The sequence below is a fragment of the Bos javanicus genome, chromosome 8 (genome assembly GCF_032452875.1).
Source record: "Bos javanicus breed banteng chromosome 8, ARS-OSU_banteng_1.0, whole genome shotgun sequence".
In the NCBI taxonomy this organism is placed as follows: domain Eukaryota; kingdom Metazoa; phylum Chordata; class Mammalia; order Artiodactyla; family Bovidae; genus Bos; species Bos javanicus.
The window spans coordinates 63,808,663-63,830,837 of record NC_083875.1 but is presented as its reverse complement, the minus strand read 5'-3'; the positions used below and the strand labels follow the sequence as shown (position 1 = coordinate 63,830,837).

Below are 22,175 nucleotides of genomic sequence, written 5' to 3'. Positions count from 1 at the left end.
CTTTGGCGAAAAGCCTGCCTCTGGCTGCTGTTAACCTAAAGGGAAGCCTTGCTCTGCAGCTCACAGACTCTCACTTGCTCCCAATCATAACACTGCCCGGCTTGTCTTCCTAAGTGCAGTGACTTAGAGCATGGATGATTTCCCTTTTCTTTGTTCCTCAGAGCAAGAGGAGGAGGAGGAGGAGGCGTTCCTGTGTCCCGTGAAAACGCCCACTGATCTTGTGGGTGTGGCAGCTGCCTGGCAGCCAGTCCATGCCAGGCCCTCGGCCCTTCAGAATATTTCCCTCAAGCACCTGGGAACTGAAATACAGTAAGTGCCATGCAGCTGAGAGGCCTGCCAAGCTGCAGGCAGCCCCTCCTTCAGAGCTTACAGCAATCTGGTATGACTCCCCTGCGGGGAGGTGGACCTGGGTTGGGGGTTAGGCTCTTTATTTTCAATTCATGCCATCATTACTTTAAAATACTACCTTTGTTGTGATTTTTAAAATAGTACACGTTGTCTGTAAGAAATTAGGAACACCCAGAAAGGTATAAATTTTGGAATTACCCATAGTCCTTTTACCCAGGCAAGCATTCTTAGCACCTCCTTCCTCACATTTTCCGTATACACATGCGCGTTGTTGTTGTTGTTTAGTTCTCAGTCGTGTCCAGCGCTCTTGTGACCCCTGTATACTGTAGCCCACCAGGCTTCTCTGTCCATGGGATTTTTTCAGGCAAGAATACTGGAGTGGGTTGCCATGCCCTTCCCCAGGGGATCTTCCCAACCCAGGGACACAACTCTTATCTCCTATATTGGCAGGCAGATTCTTTGCCACTGAGCTCCAGGGAAACCCATACATATGCGCATAATTGAGATCTATTCAGTGTAACGGAGTGATGGCTTCACAGTTTTCTACAAATGTCAAATGCATCATTATTCACTTTTCGCATGTGTAATTTACTGTATTTCGATTATGTCTCAGCTTCTTTTTCATTTACTCATGTGTGGTATATATAATTTATATTTCCTACTGGCAGGCTTTGTTTTAAACAGCTTATAAGAAGACAGCACTATAGCCTGGCTCTCAGACCACACTGCCTGCATTTGTATCCTGGCCCCACCAGTCATAGGCTATTCCACCCTTGGCAAGATGTTTGAATTCTCTGTGCTTCACTCAGATTGTTAGTAAATGTAAATGCAGTAATGTTTGCCTCATGTGTGTTTGGGGCAAGAAGTTTAAAGGTAAACTGCTTTAGAATTGTGCTTGGGTATCAGTGAGCACTTAAATATTGAATATTATCTGCTGCTTTTATTGTTGCTCTAACTGAAGGGGTGGAAGCTTTGGGGAATTCAGACGATACCCACTACTGATCCTGTTTGGGTGCTTGTTTTCTCTGTGGACGTCAGATGAGCTGGGGCCTCTTAGAAAGCAGAATAGATTGTTTGCTGGACTTGAATTAGAGACCTTGGTTCTGTGTGACTCAAATATAGCATTCCTCTCTGTCGGCTTCAGTGTTTGAATTTGCTTGGGTAACTAGTAGGGGAGTGGTGCTGTTCCCAGGAGAGAAACAGATTTTAGGGAAAATAATGATGAGTGTCCTTTAGGGCCTACTGGCTAGAGATGGAACTACCACCACAGGCATTTGGATGGAAAGGCCTAGAACTCAGGAGAGAGATCTGATCTGGAGAGAGAGACTTGGGGGTATGCGGCATGATTGAGCCCCCCAGGATGAGTGGACAAGGAGGGCACCCTGCAGAGGATCTTCCCTTGGGTGAAGCAGGAGGGAGCTGGGTACAGGGGGTGAGCCTGCTGTGGGGAGAGGGAGCCTGAGGAACCCAAACACCCAGCCAGTGTGTGTTCAGAGTGGTCTCACGAAGATCAAACCAGGATCATGCCTACTGACGGCCACCAAACAAGAGAAGCAGAACCAAGAACATGCAAAAAAGGAAGTTTCCGAGGATCACTGTTACTTGAAATAACCCACAGAAAATGTGAGATGGTGTTGCAAGTGCCCTGTCTGCCCCACAGCCTTGGAAAGACCCTTGTCTCCTGCACGCCCTTGCCTGACTGGGCTTGGTATTTGCTCTTGGCAATGCCATGAGCCCCGGTCATACTCAAGGAAGGACACTGTGCTCAGTGCTTTATGCTCTCACTGAGATGTCCGGACAAACTTGAAAAGTAGCATCTAATGGTTAAGTTCTCAGACATGGGTTAGACATCCACATCTGTGGCTCAGTTCCACCACTTGCTCGCTCTGTGGCTTTGATTCCTTAACCTTTCCAAGTCTCAATTCTTCCTGTCTAGTGGAGGTTATAACAGGACTTACCTCCTTGGGCTCCTGTGGGGAGTAAATGAGTTGAGTGTGTGTAGGTGAGGATGAGATGAGTGAATTCCTAGTGTTTCTCTTGGACCTGGCCCATGCAAGGGCCAGGTCATTGTTGGTGGTGGATGTATCCCTCATCTCATTGCACATGAGAAAACCCAGGCTCAGAGAGGATAAATGACCTGCCCAAGGTTATCTGTCCTTCCAGAACAAGGCTTTATGACCACTGCTCCCATGCTCAACCAGGCCTTTCAGACCTAGTTAAACCTACACAGAAAATGATCCATGAACTGCTCTAAGCAAAGTCAATACAGTGGAGATGCCTCTTCCAAGCACAGTAGTTTGGGTGGGTTGTGGCCACCTGGTCTGTGACATCAGTTAGTGAGCCTCCTGTCCCCAGCAGAGACATATACAAGGGCTTAGAACGATCTTTACTGAACAAAGTTGGGGTTTTTATGCCTTCGCATACCCCAGGAGTGACTACTTGTGAGACCCTGGACATGGTGGGGAGGCTGCAGTCCCTGGGCAAGGCAAAGTGCAGTCACCCCACCAGACCGTGCCTCTGGCTACAGGATGTTCCCCAGGGTCTTCGCCAAATCATGTGTGAGATTCATGTCATGGGGCTCAGTACAAGACCAGCAGAGAGTGATAATCGGTAATAGTGCTCCTCTAGGATCAATCCCTGGGTTGCAAAGATCCCTTGGAGAAGGGAATGGCTATCCACTCCACTATTCTTGCCTGCAGAATTCCATGGACAGAAGAGCCTGACGGGCTATATAATCCATGGGGTTGCAAAGAGTCGGACACAAGTGAGCAACTAATACTTTCATAGTAAGAACTAGGAGGAGGAAATGTCTAGCCCAAGGAGTCAAGGGTACCTTATTCAAGTTCAGGTGTTAGGAGTGCTGAGTTCTAATTTCTTCTCTGTTCTTAATTTAATTGATTAATTTTACCTTCTATCAGTCAGCTGTACTCGCCATAAGAGAACAATCTCATTCTTTTCCTATTCTGGACTCATCTATACCAAAAAGCTGGATTTTTTTTTTTTTTTTAATTTTTTTTAAAATTTTATTTTATTTTTAAACTTTGGGTTTTGTTTTAAAAACAAGTTTAAGATCAAATGATAGTCCTTTGAAAAGGTTAACAAAATTGACATACATTTAGCTAGAAAGACCAAGAAAATAAAAGACTCAAATGACTAAAGTCAAAAACCAGAGGGGTACATTACTACCAACCTTACAAAAATAAAAAGATTTATTCAGTTTCAGTTTCAGTTCAGTTCAGTCGCTCAGTCGTGTCCGACTCTTTGCGACCCCCATGAATCGCAGCACACCAGGCCTCCCTGTCCATCACCAACTCCCAGAGTTCACTCAGACTCACGTCCATCGAGTCAGTGATGCCATCCAGCCATCTCATCCTCTGTAGTCCCTTTCTCCTCCTGCCCCCGATCCCTCCCAGCATCAGAGTCTTTTCCAGTGAGTCAACTCTTCGCATGAGGTGGCCAAAGTACTGGAGTTTCAGCTTTAGCATCATTCCTTCCAAAGAAATCCCAGGGCTGATCTCCTTCAGAATGGACTGGTTGGATCTCCCTGCAGTCCAAGGGACTCTCAAGAGTATTCTCCAATACCACAGTTCAAAAGCATCCATTCTCTGGCGCTCAGCCTTCTTCACAGTCCAACTCTCACATACATACATGACCACAGGAAAAACCATAGCCTTGACTAGACGGACCTTTGTTGGCAAAGTAATGTCTCTGCTTTTCAATATGCTATCTAGGTTGGTCATAACTTTCCTTCCAGGAATACCATAAACAATTATATGGTAACAAATTAGATAACTCAGATGAAATGGACAAATACCAAGTAAAACAAATTACTGAAACTGACTCAAAAATAGAAAATCTAAGTAGACCTATAACAAGTAAAGAGATTGAATTAGTTATCAAAAACTTACACACACAGAGGACCATCTTATTTTATAGCTCAGTATGCATATATGTAATTCACAAAAGAAAACCCTTTCTAAGTTTTTCTTAGGTATTCTCTATTCCATTTTTTAGATGTTTATCTATCTATCTATCTCTATTCCATTTTTTAGATGTTTATCATGATAGCAAACTGATTTTTCAGTCTACCATGGGCTTCTCTGGTGCTCAAATGGTAAAGAATCTGCCAGTGATGCAGGAAACCCAGGTTTGATCCCTGGGTCGGGAAGATCCCCTGGAGAAGGAAATGGTAATCCCACTCCAATATTCCAGTATTCTTGTCCCATGGACAGAGGAGCCTGGAGAGCTACAGTGCCTGGGATCGCAAAGAGTCAGACACAAGTGAGCAGCTTGTACAATGGTTCATATCCTGTTTAAAAAACATGGACGTAGTGAACTCTTCATTTTTTTCTTCCTTGTTTATATTTTGGAATATATCTGCTTTTATCGCTTTGCAGAGGGAAAATAAACTCAGTTAAACTGCCTTTTCATCCATTTCAACTCACTGTGAATTTCTCTGTGGTCTGTAGTGCCCGGTCAGCTTTTGGTGATACCGAGTTCCTTCCTGCAGAGCAAACACTGATGAGGGAACTTCCCTGGTTAAGACAGCTCCTTCCAGTGCAGGGAGTGTAGGTTTGATGCCTGGTGGGGGAGCCAAGATCCCACATGCCTAGTGGCCAAAAAAACAAAACATAAAGCAGAAGCAATATTGTAACAAATTGAATAAAGACTTTTTAAAAAATAGCCCACGTTGGAAAAAAAATATCTGTTGAGTCTGCACTCTGGGCACATGTGACCCAGTGCCAGGTACCCACAGGCATGCAGGTAGGTTAGTGCCCAGTTCTTGAAGAAAAGACACCATTACTTAGCCTAGGCAAGTGCTTGGTCAAAGGGAGGCCCATCCCTGAAGTACAGTAAGCACCTTGGAGGCTGTGAGGTGATCAGTGAAGGCTGCCAAGAGAACAGGTCTGAGCAGGGAAAGAAAGCAAAGGGAGCAGGAGGCTGGAAGTTGTTTGGAACTTCTCTCAGCGGAAGTCAGGAGCCACTAGTGCTTTTTAAGCCAAGTCGTTCTAAGACCAGGTGAAGGTTTCAGGAAAGTTAATCCGACAAGTCTATTTCAGTGAACAAAGCAGACAAACACCCCTGCCCTCATGGAGCTTACATTCCAGCAGTGGAGTTGGAGGCAGAGGAGTCAAGCTTGTATTGCTTACAAGGAATATTATGTACGGAAGGTGACATGTATGATGAAAAAGCGGAAGGAGAAGGATGAGGGTATTGGGAGAGGCTCAGATGGGGTGCATCCTGCAGGGAACCTGGTGTCAGGCAGGCTGATCAGGCCGTGATCGGGGTTGGGGACGTAGCCTGAGTACCAGCAGTGGCAGCGGGGAGGGCAGCGGGCAGCACAGCAAGGCCATCAGCCTCGTGACCCTCTATTTTCCTTTCAGAAACACAATGTGTAACATCCGGGGCAACAAGCAGACCCAAGGAGCAAACCACAGACCCCCCGGAGAAGATTCTCCACTGAGCGAGGAGACGCAGAGAGAGGAGCAGCCCTCTCCCCCTGGCCCTGGCGCCCCAGGTGAGCTCTGCCCAGGCCCGAGCTGCCTTCAGAGACTAAGTTGGTGTCCTCCGTCTTCCCCTAAACCAGCGTCCCTGCTTTTGTGTCAAAGACGGAACGATCCAGATCAGTCCTCCTGGGCTTCCATGGGTCTAGCAGCAGTAACGATTCTTTTTTTTTTCTTAATTGGATTTATTTAGCTGTGCTGAATCTCCTTTGCAACAGGCAGGATCTTTAGGTGCGGCATGCAAACCGTTAGTTGCGACATGTGGGATCTAGTTCCCCAACCAGCGATTGAACCTGGGTCCCCTGTATTGGGAATGCAGGGCCTTGGCCACTGGACCACCAGGGAAGTCCCCCCACCCACTTTTATTTTTAAATTGTGGTAAAAATACATAACAAAATTTACCACTTTAACCAATTTTAAGTGTAGGGTACTTGCACATTTCTTGTGCTACCATCACTTTCCATCACTACCATCCATTTCCAGAACACCTTTCATTTTCCGAAACTGAAACACCAAGAAATGATTCTTGAAGTAATAAAGGAAAATATCTCTCACTTTTTCTCCCTTCCTTTTTTTTTTTTCAATTTGTAAAGAAAGGATATGAAAATGCTTTTCTGGGATGATTAAAATCAGATCAGCCTGAAGAAGCAGAACAAGTGACTTCAAAGTATTCTTTCCTACCATGATATGGCACTTTATTATTTGTTTTTCAAAATATGAGTGACCCATCAGGGTGGGTTGGCATCTTTGAATGGGCATTCATACCTTAGGACATATTTTAACTTGGAAACAATTGGGAAAAAACTAGCTAAGTCTTATGGTAGAGAGAACCCCTGGGCTGCACAGAAGTGACTTTAGTGTGGAGCACTGTCTGGTAAACCAACAGCCCAAGAGAAAATCAGTACTATATCGAATCAATAGCAGGTTCTTTGTACCAGGGCTACTCTAAACGGTTTTCCTTTTTTTGCTGGGTCGGGGGGCAGTGGTCACAGTTTCGTTAAGATATCCAAGAACTTTCAGGTGTACCAGCTGAATTTAGAAAAGACAGAAGAACCAGAGATCAAATTGCCAGTAATTCACATACCATGCAATTCACTCCTTTGAAGCATACAATTCAGTGGCTTTCAGTATGTTCACAGAGTTGTGCAACCCATCACCATAATCTATTTTAAAACTTTTCTTTTTTCTTATTTTATTTACTTGGCTGTGCCAGTTGCAGCATGCAGACTCTTTTAGTTGCAGCTTATGAATTCTTGAGTTGTGGCATGTGGAATATGGTTCCCCAACCAGGGATTGAACCCAAGGCCCCTGAACTGAGAAATCCTTAAAACATTTTTATTACCCTCAGCAGGAACCCTATACTGCTCAGTCATCGGTCTCAGTCTCCATCTTCCTCCAGCTCTAGGCAAACATTAATCTTCTTTCTGCCTCTATAGATTTACTTTTTCTGGACATTACATAGAAATGGAATCTACCACATACAGTCCTTTGTGATGGGTGTCTTTTACTAAAGCAGGATCTTTTCAAGTTTCATCCACATGCACGAAAGGCTTTACACTCCATTAATCCATTTAGTCTTTACAACGACCTGAGCAGTAAATACTGTTGTTCTCATTTAATAACCAAGTGGACTGGGGACCGTTGTGTGGAGTGACTGGCTCATGGCTGCACAGTGAGTACAGAATAAGATTCAGGCCCAACAATCTGGCCCCATACTGCTGCCTGAAGCCTCATTTCTAAGTCTTGCCTTTGAAATCTACCTCTTTATTGTCATGAAACCTTGTCCGCACAAGCAAAATCTGATACACAAAGCAGATAAAAGCAGAACTGGGAGTCTAGGCTCTTTCAAAGCCTCTCCCTAGTCAGCCTTTGAGGCACTCCCGTGAAATCCTAGGGCACTGATTGAAAACCACTGCCTTAGGCCTACTTTTCCTCAACTGTAAGATAGGCACAGTGATGCTACCCTGCCTGCCCTCAGGGCTGCTGGACAGCAGTGTTATTAGAGGGTAGCAGGGCTCCAGGGAGCCTCCCTGCTCTCTTAGACCCCATGGCAAGAGAGAGAAGCATTGCATTCATCTGAGCACTGCAGGCTGCTTTGTAACTGGCCCAACCAGATTTCTTTTGGGCTGCCGTGGCAACCCTGGCTTCCCTGGTGGCTCAGTGGTAAAGAATCACCCTACAAAGCAGGAGATGCGGGTTCGATCTCTGAGTTGGGAAGATCCCCTGGAGAAAGAAATAGCAGCCCACTCCAGTATTCTTGCCTGGGAAATCCCTGGACAGAGGAGCCTGGCAAGCTACAATCCATGGGTTCACAAAGAGTCGAACACAACCACGCAACTCAACAACAACAATCAGGTTTCTTTTAAGTCTGGAAAAAGACCATTTTGTTCCTACCTTCAACAAGACCAAGGAGTTGTTTTTTATCTGTTCCAGACTATCTGGTTGTCCCTTGGCCTGGTCCCTGAAGAAAGTTGCTAAAGTCATCGGGCTCATTTTGCGAGTCCTATCTGTCCTCTCCCCTGGGATCTCATACCTCATCCTTAGTTTTAACATCATAGTCCTAAAAGGACTAGGTATGACTCCTTAAGATGTACTATTGGGGGAAGATAAATGAGTAAATTGAGTTAGAAAATTAAGATGGCTCAAGAAAAAAATCCTACACTGTACCAAAGTAGGCAGCAAATGTGGCTCTGAACTTTTCAGCAGCCAAGGCAAAGAGGGAAATGTAAGCAGTTAGATTATTTTTCAGTGTCCATAAAACTATAAACACATATTTTCTTGAAAGAAGCAAAGATTTTTCTGGCACTGAGAGCTGAGAAGAATTTCTGTTGGGCCCTCATAACAGACATGGTGTATGCCATGCAGTCAAAATTCTGAAGATCTCTTGACCTTGAGACCATTGCATGGCCCTACATGCAGGCTGATGGCAGAGCTCTAAAGCACAGGCTGGGAGTAGGGTGGGACAAGTGATTTTTCAAACACTAGATTTAAGAATAAAATTTAGCATGGATCAGCAAACATTTTCTGCAAAGAGCCAGAATAGCAAATATTTGAGTCTTTGTAGGCCATGCAGTCTCTATGGCAAGTACTCAACTCTGCCTTTGTGGTGTGAGAGCAGTGCAGACAATGCACACATAAATGAGCAGGGCTGGGTTCCAATAAAACTTTATTTACAAAAGCAGGCCAGGGCCTGATTTGGCCTATGGGCCATTGGTTGCTGACCCAGGCCCTAGAGGAAATAAAAGGATATAGCCTTGAGACATTCAGCTATGGAAAGTATGACTCTCCTAATTTAGCTTGTAATTAGAATCAAATGACGGTTTCCATTACTCACTGGGACGAGAAGGCAGAGTATGGATCTTCTGTGCTCCTGTCAGTGGACAGATCTGTGTGCTTTGAAAATCGCCCGGAGTGTAGAGGAGGAATCCTGAAATAAGAAAAAGTACATCCAGCCTGGACCTGTGGCTGAGGAGATGGCCACCTGGCAGACACCAGCAGGGTCATAGGAGGTAGCACCTGCAGGGTGAAATCAGAGAGTAGGGAACAGGCACGGTTTGGAGGATGGGCTGGATGAGCCAGCCAGCACAGTGTAAACAATGTTGATTTAGTTTCTTGATTCTCAGAATGTGATCCCTGCACAAGTTATATCAGTATCCCCTAGGAACGGTTAAAAATGCAAATTCTCAAGCCCCTCCCCAGGCCTATTGATGGAAAAACTCTGGGAGGTGGGTCCCCAATCTACATTTTACCAGGCCTTCCAGGGCTTCTGCAGCAACCCCAAGGTTGAGAACTACTGAGGCCGCTGATCACAACCTCTGTGTTCTCCTTTTGAGCAGGGAAGGATCCAGCAAATTCTCCGAAGTCCTCTCTGACCACCAGTCTCATTCGGAAAGCCAAAAGCCAGAGCAACACCTTCCCGCTCTTCAGTGAAGGGCTCATGCGGAACCGAACTGCCCAGGAGAAAGTACTGGCCTTGGAGCAGCAGGTTCTGATGCTCACCAAGGAGCTAAAGGCTCAGAAGGTGAGCTCTGGCCCCAGAGAGGCCCCAGGCTCTGGTGCTCTCCTCTGGGCCTGGTGCCCCTGGACAAATCAGATATGATGTGTTCGCTAGTCTAGGTCCTTAAACAGCCAAACTGCATGTGGCTGGGAATACTGTGCTGTTGATCAGTCAGGGACATGCTGTCACTCGGACTAGGTGACCGAAGGCCACCAAGGACAGGGTCTCTCAGATCTCCCCTGGGAGACTGTCCATGACCTGACCCCACACCTGAAGAGGGACAGTGTTTGGAGGAGAGTGATCTGCATGCAAGGTCCTGGGAGGGGCCACTGAAGGAACTGGGGGATCTTTGAGCTGGCAGCTGGTAACTGGGTATAGATTTCTGAAGGACTGTCACGGGGCAGAAAAAGCGGACAGGTCTCTGTGTGCGGCCCAAGGGCTAAGCACAGAGGACAGTGACAGGGAGAAAGATTCAAGTGTTGTAGAGACAGAAGTTAATTCTAGCAGTTAAAAGAAAGAGCTACATGGTCGTTGTAGAAAACAGGTCACACACATACACAGATGTGCAAATCCTTCAAAAATCCTACCAGCCAGAGAGTAAATCAGGTTCACATCTGGCAGTGACCTCATGAAGTAGTCAGGGTCACGTGGCAGAGCAGCAGTGGGGAATGCAGCAGAGGCAGTAGGTTCTCTTTAGCACAATAAGAGTGATTACACCAGCACAGTTGCTACCGAAAATCCTGAGCTCAGGGCCCGTGGTGCTGTAGAGATGGGCCCGGCTGAGGTCCCAGGCTCCTTCTCCTCTGAGAGGAAGGTGTACACTCTCATGCTTGAGCCTGGGCTAAGAAAACCCAACACGAAAGTTATTATGAAACCCTGAGTCTCTTTCTGCATTACTTCTGCTCTTGCTCCTGGGGAGGTAAAGAGTATACTGTATTTACTTCTAAATAGTCTCTCCTTTGTTCGTTTCTTCTTTTCCGTTCTGTTCTGTTTTTGGAGAACACAGTCCAGAAAAGCACTCTCCCTACCTTGTTTTGGCCCTTTCTCTGCCTTTCTCACCCTAAACAGTTATTTTGGGAACCAGCAGAGGCTTCATACCTGGCAGGTCAGGGGTTACATTTAATGAAGCAGCAGGTGACTTGAGTCCTCAAAGGAGGAAACTCATCCATTCCTGGGTTCTCTGCTCATTTGTTTATTCACCCAGCCTTCTCTGAGGCCCTGTTACAGACACACAGTGTTCTAGGCACTGGAGAACAAACAGTGAGAAAAGACACAGCCCTTACAGCACCCAAATATATCCTTACAGCAAATGAAGTCTCCTCTGATGACACCTAGCACCCCAGCCATCACTCTTGTCTCCCGTTACCTTTGTGTTCCCGTCGTGAGGGTGTGTTCCCGTCGTGAGTGTCATGAGGCCGCTCCTGAGAACCAAGGGCATTAAGCTGAGCTGTAGCAGTTTCCTGATTCCTGGACCAGGACAGCGAAAGTCCCAAACCTGACCTGGAAAGGAAGAGAAATGTAGAATGCAGACACTTCCTCTCCTTTCTGTGCATCTTCTCCCTTCTTTCTAGGAAGTGTGGGTGGCCTTTCCTCTTAGGGTGTTGTTGCTGCTGCTGCTGCTAAGTCGCTTCAGTCGTGTCCGATTCTGTGCGACCCCATAGACGGCAGCCCACCAGGCCCCACCATCCCTGGGATTCTCCAGGCAAGAACACGGGAGTGGGTTGCCACTTCCTCCTCCAATGCATGAAAGTGAAAAGTGAAAGTGAAGTCGCTCAGTCCTGTCCGACTCTTAGAGACCCCATGGACTGCAGCCCACCAGGCTCCTCTGTCCATGGGATTCTCCAGGCAAGAGTACTGGAGTGGGGTGCCATCGCCTTCTTGTCAAGTGAAGAAGCCCTGGGAGACCTAGTGGTTGCCCCTAGTGGTTGTGCAACGCTGGAGGATTCTTCGTTCTTCACTAAATGAGCCCAGCTCTTGGACATTAGTAAGGGCCACCTAGGCTGTTGACAGCTCCCCTACAGTCAGCCTGAAAACATCAGGGAGAAGTTGTTCAAGCATTAGAGAATCTGGACTTTCTTACTCGTGCACTTTCTTGGGACAGAGAGTGGGAAGAGACTGTCTTGGGACTGAGCTTTTGCCTCAGGGAATGAGTGAATTGCCTGCTCTCTGACCCATCATTTCCCAAATGCACTTCAGTCTAGTGGGCAATTCAACGCACAGACCTTTAAATAAGACGGTCCTGGCCCTGAGCAAGTTCCCTAACCTCTCTCAGTCTCCACTTCCTCCTCTATAAATGGAGCTATCATAAAATAGGGCTATCATCATGTTTTACTGAAAAGGTCTGTGTCAAGACTCACAAAACTCAGTACCTGGCAGCCAGCAGCTGCCCCAGACATGCAGGTGTGGTCATCTTGGCTGTGACTTCGGCATTCTGTGCCCTCCCTGTTGACTCCTTCCCGCACACACCCCGAGGGCCTCTGAGAATTCTGCTTGTGGGCCAGAGGCAGTCCTTACCTTTATTCCACATTTGGAACAGGGACCCCAGTTTTACCAACTGGGGTTTTGCCCGTAACCCAAATACCAAAACCAAAGAGAGGAAGGAGAAGAGGTAGACTCTTGACCCAGAGATGAGACAGAGGAGGTTGGCACCATCTTGGGGTGCCCAGTGGTACCCTAGGCACTCAGAAATGCTGGTCAGAGAGCAGCTCTCCATCTGAGACCATCTAAGTCTAATGCTTCAGCTGCAGAAAGAGTCCACTGGACTTCTGGGCCTGGCGCCAACAGATACCTGCTTGTGTCTCTTCAGTGGGAAGATACACCTTCCTGCCTTAGGCTGTAAAAGGACCCAGGAACTGGGGGTCTTGTCCTGGCTCAATCAGCCAGGCAGACACTGCCAATAGTAAAGAGCTTGTATCTCAAGCTCTGTTGGCTGCTCTGGAGGGCACAGAGGCACTCTGGGGACTCCACTGCCCGGAACATGGAGAAAACATGAGCACAGGTCACTGCTGGCGTGCAGGCTGGTGCCCTCCATGCGCTGTCCTCCTTAACTTACAGCAGTTATCCGCGCCTTTCCTGACAGACACCAGAGTCCTGGGAGGTTCTGCATGCCCGTGCCCTCCTGGGCAGCAAACCAGGGATCAGGCTCTGGAGTCTGCCTCCAGAGCTTCTGCCCTTTTCACTGCACCCTGTTCAAGGGGCTCGGAGGAGGTGGGTGACTTGCTCATGGTTACACAGCTGGAAGAGCCAGGCCTTGGGCACTGGTATCCTTCCCCAAGTCCAGGACTCCTCACAGCCCAGCCGCCTCCTCTCTAGTCTCACAGGATAGCCCCATGTCAGTCACAAACACCACAACTGCTCTTCAGGAGAAATGAATGCACTTCCTGTGATTCCAATACCCATGAGGCCATTACCCATCCTAGGCCCCTGCAGTGCTGGCCCCAGAGGAGATCTGGACTCTGGGAGGTGTCCAGAGTTTACCAGGCAGCTTTGGTCCAGTGAATCAGGCTTTTAGAGTCGACAGCCTTGCACCCAACCTGAAGGCTGTCTGCTCCAGCAGATGGAAGGCTGGCCTTTGTGGTAGTGTTGGCCATCTGTTGGCTTCTAAGCAGGATGAACTCCTCCTGGGCCCTGCCTGTGGCCAGCTTAGTGCACTCAGGATTACTTGGTGAAGGTGTGTAACTCGCTTAGGACACTTGGTTGGAGCAGAGTGCAAGCTCTCACTTCCCAGAACTGCAGACAGAGACTTAAGAATACAGGTCCTGGGGTCACAGAGGGAGGGTTGAGAGGGCGCCCTCAGCACTGAAAGATTGAAAGGGGTATTTCAGCATGGGGAAGGACGCTTGCCACACTTTCTCTGTCATCCTTTTGGTGCCTCTTGGTGGCATAGGACCATTATCTATTTTACACACGAGAAAGCTGAGGTTCCATTTTCTGAAACACGCACATTAGGTCCACCTTCATGGACCTGGAATGGGAACCCAGGGCTCCTTCGCCTGCTCACAGCTGGCCCTGAGCCCCTTAGGGGTAAGAGGATGCCCAGTCCAGTGCTCTTCCCACAAGCACTGTTGGACCCACCCACCTTGATTTTAGTGAGTGGTGAAGATATCAACTCGTTCATAAGATAAATGATTTATTGACTTTTAAAATACTTACTAAAATGACAACTTGTTACCCATTGTTAAAATCTAAGGTGGGCCAAACAATGATTCGATTAAGAAATATTAGAAGTATCACTGAGCCAGCTCTTCTAAGCCTCAGTCCTAAGGCCTTGCTGGGGATTGTGGGAACTGGAAACAAGCCAGGTGTCCATCCTCGGGGATGGGATGAAGGGTATCGTGTGCTCCATACAAGGAATACTCTTGAACTGTTGCAAATGCGTGTTGTTCGATAATGACTGACCTGGAGAGCTGCTTTCACGTGTTGTAAGGACAAAAGCAGCTTCAAAATGGGATGTTCTAGCTTTGCTTTTTGTTTTTTGTATTTCTATTTGATGTATATATGTGTTTTGGTGACTGCCTTGTTTCACCTGGCATAAAGTCCTCAAAGGGCATCCATGTTGTAACATGTAATAGGATTTCCTTCATTTTTAAGAGCGAACAATATTCCATCCTATGCCACATTTCATTTATCCATGCACCATCAATAGACACTTGGGTTGTTTCCACCTCTTGGGTTTTGTGAATAATGCTGCTATGAATATGGGTTATTTCTATTTTTAAAGAAATCAAAAGAAGCATTTCTATGCAAAACCCATTAATTACACATCATGGAGAAGTCAAAGGTCTTAGGACTGGAGTTGGGAGCCCTCTGCTCTAGCTGCAGTTTCCCCACTCGGGATCCACCAGGTCCCTTTAGTTCTCTGCTTCCTTGAGCTTCAGTCTCCCCATGGGACAGTGGGGTGACTGGCCCAGGTGGTCTCCCGGGGCCGGCCAGCCTCCAGGTTTCCCAAATCCATGATCCATTCCTGCTTCTCCTTTCACTTGCTGCTCTGGCTCCACTATCTCTGGGTCCCTTTCTTCCTGTCTCATTCTGGTGCCCATATCCTGGGATGAGAGGACAGACTCCTGGCCTGGTGTTTTGGTCTTGGATTTTGAGAGCCAGATGTGGGAAGGGGGAGACAGCTGATGGAATGAAATGGGCCTCAGAGTTGACTCTGCCACCCTGGGGGACAGATACCCACCCAATTCTGAGGCTAGGGCAAGTCCAAACAGTGGCCTGTGTGGGGTTAATTCACCAGGCAGTTAGCCAGGGTAGCCTCCAAATCTCCGCTGAAGCAGAAAATGGTCTGGGCTTCTCAGTCACCGGCAGCCACAGGAATGCTAATCTCTCTTTGCACAGCCCTGCGGAGCTGAGTTCTAAAAATTCCTAACATTCCGGTTTGGTTTTCAACCGCCCTCCCCACCCACCTCCCCTCCACACCCAGGACCTGCAGCTGCATACCTGTTCTTTCACTCCACTGAGCCTTTGCGTAAGCAGTTGGCTCAGCCCCATCTGCAAAGTCCTCCCAATCCTCAGCTCCCTCCATCTGCCCCATGTCTCCCACCTGCTGCTTGACCATCTCTGGCCCTCCTCATTCTTCAGAATCAGTTTAAGCTGCTCCACCTTTCTATGAAGTGTACTGGTCGCCCCGCCCCCTGGCACCCCTGCCTCCACCCCAGACGAAAGTCATTGCCCACTGCCCTGTGCCCCGACAGACACCCCTGCTTCCGTCTCTCGCAGTAAATCACTCCACAGCAGTGGTTCACCTTTGCTTCCATCAGCCTCTGTGGCCCTTGAGGGTGGGAATGGTGACTGGTCCCTCTCTGGGTCCCAGGGCCTGGCATGGGGCCTGGCACTGAGTGAGCACTTGATACAGGTTAGATGGATGGATAGAAGAGAAAGAACCAGAAAAGGGACAGTCACTAGTACCAAGGTTTCAGAAGTTGTATGCTAACTTGGTCTTATCATTAGCTTCTCAAATGAAGTTATGATTTGGGGCAGTTCTCCTCCAAAATGGAATTGTTCTCAGCAAACCACCCTATCCAGCCAATCATTTATTTAAATGCTTTGGCATACATACAGTTAAGGTGTCTCCAGGGAACCACATTTTTCCAGATGACACTGGCAGGGAGCATGGCAGTGTGACCTAAAGACCCCACCTGCAGGTCTGAGGTTCACATGAGACTGGCTGCTGAGCTGCCTGATTTCTGATACCCTGGTCCTGGCCCCAGATGAATTCATATCCCTGCTTTGGGGCAGAACAGGTCCCCAGTGCTGGGAAGGTTGGAAGCTCAAAGGCACAGGGAATCAAACCTTGAATGCTCAGTGTACTTGAATGAATCAGGTGGCCCTGCGAAGAACTAAATCGAGGTCTGTTGCTTCTGAACTCCCTGCTGCTTCCTTGCACCAGCCTCACAGGCATCGTTTGGTAGGCAGAGGCGTGGACACAGATGGATTGAATGAAGCCCCAGGTGTTGTGGCTTGGTGTGAGGATTGCCAGCACGTTTTCTCTCTAATGCCGCCTCAACTCGATTGGTAGTGACTGCATGGATGCCATGTTCAGAAGGATTCTGAGGCCTCAGCTAGGGTTAGCAGGAAGGAATACTGAGATTGATTATGAACGTCTGGCTCAGGAGTGAGAGGGAAGAGCCATGCCACACCGCTGCCACTCCACCTTCAATACTGACCAAGCACAGGCAGCTCAGTGGCTGAATGACTTGGGATTAAATTCCACTCTGCTGGGCCTCCGTTTGTTCATTTCTGAAACAGACATGTATAGGGTACGGGCAGAAGCCTTAAAGTATTATAAAGCTTAAAGCCTATAACATATTGGAAGTTAATTTCTCTCTGACATTGAAGAATCCAGAGTGAAGTGCACAGTTCTGAGCTGGCAGGACAACTGTGTCATCTTCAATATGCAAGTTCTGCTTGTGAGCCTAACGTGGCTACTTCAGTTCTTGCCATTTCCCAGGCAGAAGGAAAGGGAACTGGGCCAGGGCAGTGTGTGTGCAGTGGTTTGGAAGGTATGACCCAGAAGCTACCCACAGCATTTCTCATATCCCATTTAGGCAGAATAATCACTTGACCACATCTAGCTGTGAGCTTGGCTGGGCGATGTAATCCTTTGCTGGGGATCAATGTGTCTAACTAAAACTCTCTTTTTTTTTAATATTTATTAATTTTTTTGATGGCTTCCCTGGTGGCTCAGACGGTAAAGAATATGCCTTCAGTGTGGGAGACTCAGGTTTGATCCCTGGGTTGGGAAGATCTCCTGGAGAAGGGAATGGCAACCCACTCCAGTATTCCTACCTGGGGTTGCAAAGAGTCGGACATGACTGAGCACACACACACACGTACATTAATTTTTTTCACTTGGCTGTTCCACATCGTAGTGGCAGCTTGCAGGATCTTGGATCTTTGTTGTGGCTTGCTGGATCTTTAGCTGCAGCTTGCAGGATCTAGTTCCCTGACCAGGGATCAAACCTGCATTGGGAGCTCAGAGTCTTGGCCACTGCACCAGCAGGGAAGTCCCTAAAGCTCTTTTAAACAGAAAGAGAGAATGTGGGTGCTAGAATGAGATATCCCAGGAGATGATGGTCTTCTCAGGTGGTTCTAGTAGTAAAGAACCCGCCTGCCAGTGCAGGAGATATAAAAGACACAGGTTCGATCCCTGTGTCAGGATGATCCCCTGGAGGAGGGCATGGCAGCCCACTCCAGTACTCTTGCCTGGAGAATCCCATGGACCGAGGAGCCTGGCAGGCTACAGTCCAGAGTCGGACACGACTGAAGCGACTTGGCATGCATGCAGGAGATGATACCCACCACCTCCCAGGGCTTGTAGGAGAACTGATGACAGCATTCGCCTTGCCTCTGGCACCTCACAGGCCTTCCCTGAGTTTCTGGGCGCTTCTCCTTTCCCACGCAGGAGCTGGTGAAGATCCTGCACAAGGCGCTAGAGGCAGCCCAGCAGGAGAAGAGGGTGTCCAGCGCATACCTGGCAGCGGCCCAGGACAAGGACCGGCTGGAGCTGGTGCGTCACAAAGTGCGGCAGATTGCGGAGCTGGGCCGGCGGGTGGAGGCCCTGGAGCGGGAGCGGGAGAGCCTGGCGCAGACAGCAAGCCTGCGGGAGCAGGAAATACGGGAACTGCAGCAGCACGTGCAGCTGCTCCTGGACAAGAATCAGGCCAAGCAGCAGGTCATCTGCAAGCTCTCTGAGAAGGTCACCCAGGACTTCATGAAGGCCCCAGAGGAGGCTGACAGGGACTTCCTGAGCCAACAGGAGAAGATGGAGCACCTAAAGGTAGGTAGGAAAAAAAAAAAAAAGGTAGGTAGGGGCCCTGGGCCCTTGGGGAGGACACTGGTCTTGACCCCAGGGGTTTTCTAGGTAGAACTGGGGTGATCCTTAATCTGGACAATTCATATTTGAAACAGATGTTGGTGGAAGCATTGCTGCACACTCCCTCACTTTCTTATCCAGAGTACCCAATGCAGCTTGACGTTTTCATGATACCCTAAGCTGAAAAGTGTACGTATCTCTAAATTATCAGAGTAGAGATGGAAAAGCCCAAGTTGGAGTCAGAACTCCTAAGCACTCTGGGGCCGGCCTGGTCAGCTTCCTTCAGTGCCACATTGATGTCCTTGGAAGCCACCGAGGTGCCCAGTGGCCCTCTTCAGCAGTCCTGCACACAAGTGGTGACCTGTGCTGCTGTGACTTGGTCTTGATGACGATAATAATCGGTACCCCTACATACAGATTGTTGATGGTGAGGTGTCCACCATCCTAAGTGCCCTTTCTACATCACTTCATTTAGTCCTCGCACCAGCCCTGGAAGGCAGCCACTTATGTGCTCCCCACTACAGAGGAGGATGCCAGGGCTGTGAAAGGTGAAGTTGCTTGCCCAGGGCTGTGTGTGGAGGAAGTGAGGGAAGCCCTGGGCTCCAGCTCCCTTCTCTGACCATTCTGTCTGCTTTGCTGCCTTCCCAGTGCTTCTAGCCACCACTGTCATCCCTTTCTCACCCTCGTGCAGGCTGTGGCTCTCACCCATCTCCCAGGGACCAGTTACCGCTCAGGAGGTGAGGACTTTATTAAAGGTGTGATGCCTGCCACAGGCTGCAACCTCCTCCCTGGAGGGTGGTGACAGGAGCTGGGAACAGGTGCTTTCAGCCCCCACCATCCCTACAGGCAGCCATATAGCCCCAGTCAGTCCTGCCCCAACCCTGGCACTCACAGCCACATAAATATACTTCGGATTACTGTGGGAATCCCAAACCGCTATATCAAAGAACTGCTATTGGTGGGGGTCGTGGGGGCGGGGGAAAGGAAAAAAAAGATAAAGAAATGCAGGAGCTTTTGAGAAACCAGTGGGCAGTGTGGTGCAATAGCCACTCCCCAAGCTCTGAAGTCAGGCAGACTGCCTCTTGCTAGCTGTGTGACCTTGGGCAAATTATCTCGCCTTTATATTACACGGCCTACCCAGTCCTAGTTGTTAGAAGGATAAAAGATGACACGAAACCCAAATTTCTTTCCCTTTCTTTTTCAGCAGGAAAAAGCACATAACTAGTCTCTGAACCTTTTCCCTTATTTGGTCTAAAATCAGAAATTCTTTTGAGTTCAAAAGGAAAACAAAATCTTTCAAATGCAGATGCAGCTAGGTTGTTAGAAAGCTCTGAAGTGAAAGTTGCTTAGTCGTGTCCAACTCTTTTTGACCCCATGGACTATACAGTCCATGAAATTCTCCAGGCCAGAATATTGGGGTGGGTAGCCTTTCCCTTCTCCAGGGCATCTTCCCAAACCAAGGATCAAACCCAGGTCTCCCGACCTGCAGGTGGATTCTTTACCAGCTGAGCCATAAGGGAAGCCCTGAGTCCCTCACAAAGTGGTGAAGATTGCTTCCATCAGATTGCTTTCCTACTCTGCTCCGCCTGCTAAGTGTCTTTCTCCTTTCTGTGCCATTCTCCTGGAACCCACTGTTGAAGACCCAGTGAAGCAGCATGGGGGTGAGAGAAATGGACTTGCGCAAGCATGGACTCACCTAGGAGACTGAATGTGCCCCTGAATTTGCATGTCCAGGAGTTTGTCAGTGAGCTCAGAGATGAAGAGACTCTGGGTACGATTCACATCACCCATGCTTACATTGACAGCTGCTCCCCCGAGGTTGTTAGAAAGCCATCAGTCCTTCAGCTGACACCATGGAGGTGTTTTGTGCTAGAAAGAGTTGTACGTACTAGACTCCCTTACTTTTAGCCTTTGGGTCTTTGATCCAGGAGAAAATAGAAAATCCATCAAAACTCCACTGTTTGTAGGTTTAGGGACAGAACGTGTTCACATCTCCTGCTTGCCCTTGTGATTGAGGACACTCAACTTTGAGGAAATTGCCCCCTGTTGTCCAAACTGTCAGTGTGAGAACAGAATCACTGACCTCTTGAATACAGAGCTTGGCTGGCAGGGCCAGCCACGTCCTGGAGAGGAGGAAGCACTGATCCAGGGTCACACAGCAGAAGTGGCAGCCAGACCCTGGCTCTCCCCATGTCCCATCTGCTCCCTCCCCACTAGCACCAGGGCCGCTCTACATGCCGTTTTCCAAAGAGGGTTCCCGGCTCCCTCGTCCCTGTGAGAGCAGGCGGGTAGATGCTTCTTCCTTGTCCCCTCTCTCCAGTTGTGTTTTTCTCATTTACTTTCCTGGTGACAGTCACATGGCTTTTCTCTTCTCTGAGGTTTCTCTTTTTCCTTCCTACAGTTCTGAGCCAAGAAGAACACTCAGGGTAGGGCAGTGAGTGGACGGGAAGGCACTGCCCGGACGCCACCCCTGGACGCCACCAGGCCCACAGCTGCTCCACGGGGCACTTGTCCCTGCCCTCCTTGTCTGGGCTGCAAGCAGGGCACCCTGTGCAACACGTCCCAAGCCTTGGAGAGCCCCTGGACGTGAACTGGAGCTTCTGGGCTGGGAGGGATCTAATGGAGAGGGTCAGGATGGCCTGTCAGCTGTGTGCAAGTGACCCATCCCCGTTGTTGAAGTGCCACAGGCAAGGTGTGCTTAACCAGGGCCTGTTCTTAACCAGGGCCTGAAAGAGATGGGTGGCATTTCAGGGGGTTCTGAGGAGCTCCAGTACCATAGTCTTTTGTCTCAGCACAGAAAGAATTCAACGAGGTGCATAGTGATAGATAAGGAGTGATCTGTTGAAATAGGACATTTGTGAGGCTTACAAGAGGCCAGGTGAGAGAGTGCCATGCTCAAGAGCTTACTAGGCTACAGTTTTATAATCAAAAGAAAAGTAGGGACAGGGAGAAGACCTTCTTTGTCTTTCTTGAGTAGACATCCTGCTTCCATCATCAGCTTCTCCAAGTTGAGCAGGGGAGTTTTCTTGTCCTTCCATGGTCAAGCTAGGGCCACAAATTATTGTTTTTTATGTGTGCAGAGAACTGTCCTAACTTACTGAGCTCACTGGGCAGGATGTGGTCTCAGGCCACCATTGTTTTATTACCTGGGGGCGTTTCTAGTGCATGGGTTGGTTGCTAAGCAAGCCGGCTTGGTTTTGTGGTTAAGCAAACCTTCTTTTTCAAGTAATCATTAACTTACAAGGGTCTGCTATGATTTTTCTATTTATAATCCCTAGTGAGGTTTGCTATTTTTTTGATTTATTTATTTTTAATTGAAGGATGATTGTTTTACAATATTGGTTTGATTTCTGCCATACATCAGTATGAATCAGCCATAGGTGTACATATGTCCCCTCCTTGTTAAAGCTCCTACCCTTTCCCACCTCTCTAGGTTGTTACAGAGCCCCAGTGTGAGTTCCCTGAGTTATGAATTATTTAATCACCTACTTTGTCCCTTCACTCTGCCCCTATCAGTCTGATCTAGTCACACCTGCAGCAGTCTCTCACACTCACCTACAGCCAGCCCAGTACAATTTTTTGAATGCAAGAGAAAGGGATTGAGTTTCAGCTAGTAAATGCCCTGGAATCACGTGAGCATGTGTTGTCCACTGCTTCTGCAGAATCCTTCCAAGCAGAATAAAGATGGAGCCATGGCTGTGGTGGCTGTGGTCACTCTTTCAGGCTCCTGCTTGACCCTCCTCAGGGGGGGTCAGCTTCTCCTTGCCCCAGACAGGAGGATTCATGCTCCCTCCACTGGACAGCTTGCAAAAAGGAGAACTCTAGGCTTAGAGATAGGCCTCACAGATTTATTCATAAGAGAGACAAACCAAAAACATCTAGGGCTCAAATGAAAAAACAGCAACAGGAGAAGGATTATATCTAAGTTATGGTAAATTCATAGAATAGTCATCTATGACTATCAGATCATGTCATCTATGACTTCATAGAATAGTCATCAGACATCAAAAAT

At 48.2% G+C, this 22,175-nt stretch overlaps 1 protein-coding gene across 2 annotated transcripts in view; it reads left to right on the top strand.

Annotated features, from left to right (window-relative positions):
* The window catches only part of TBC1D2 (TBC1 domain family member 2), a 42,500-nt gene that overhangs the window by 7,378 nt on the left and 12,947 nt on the right, over window positions 1-22,175 (top strand). The window contains exons 3-6 of one of the 2 annotated variants that reach the window (XM_061425771.1): window positions 162-309; window positions 5,733-5,866; window positions 9,689-9,873; window positions 17,753-18,127. In XM_061425771.1, the coding sequence (XP_061281755.1) occupies window positions 162-309; window positions 5,733-5,866; window positions 9,689-9,873; window positions 17,753-18,127 (842 nt within the window). Of the gene's footprint in view, window positions 1-161; window positions 310-5,732; window positions 5,867-9,688; window positions 9,874-17,752; window positions 18,128-18,821; window positions 19,935-20,564; window positions 20,856-22,175 lie in introns of those variants that run through there. The other variant, XM_061425772.1, reaches the window with a different exon arrangement.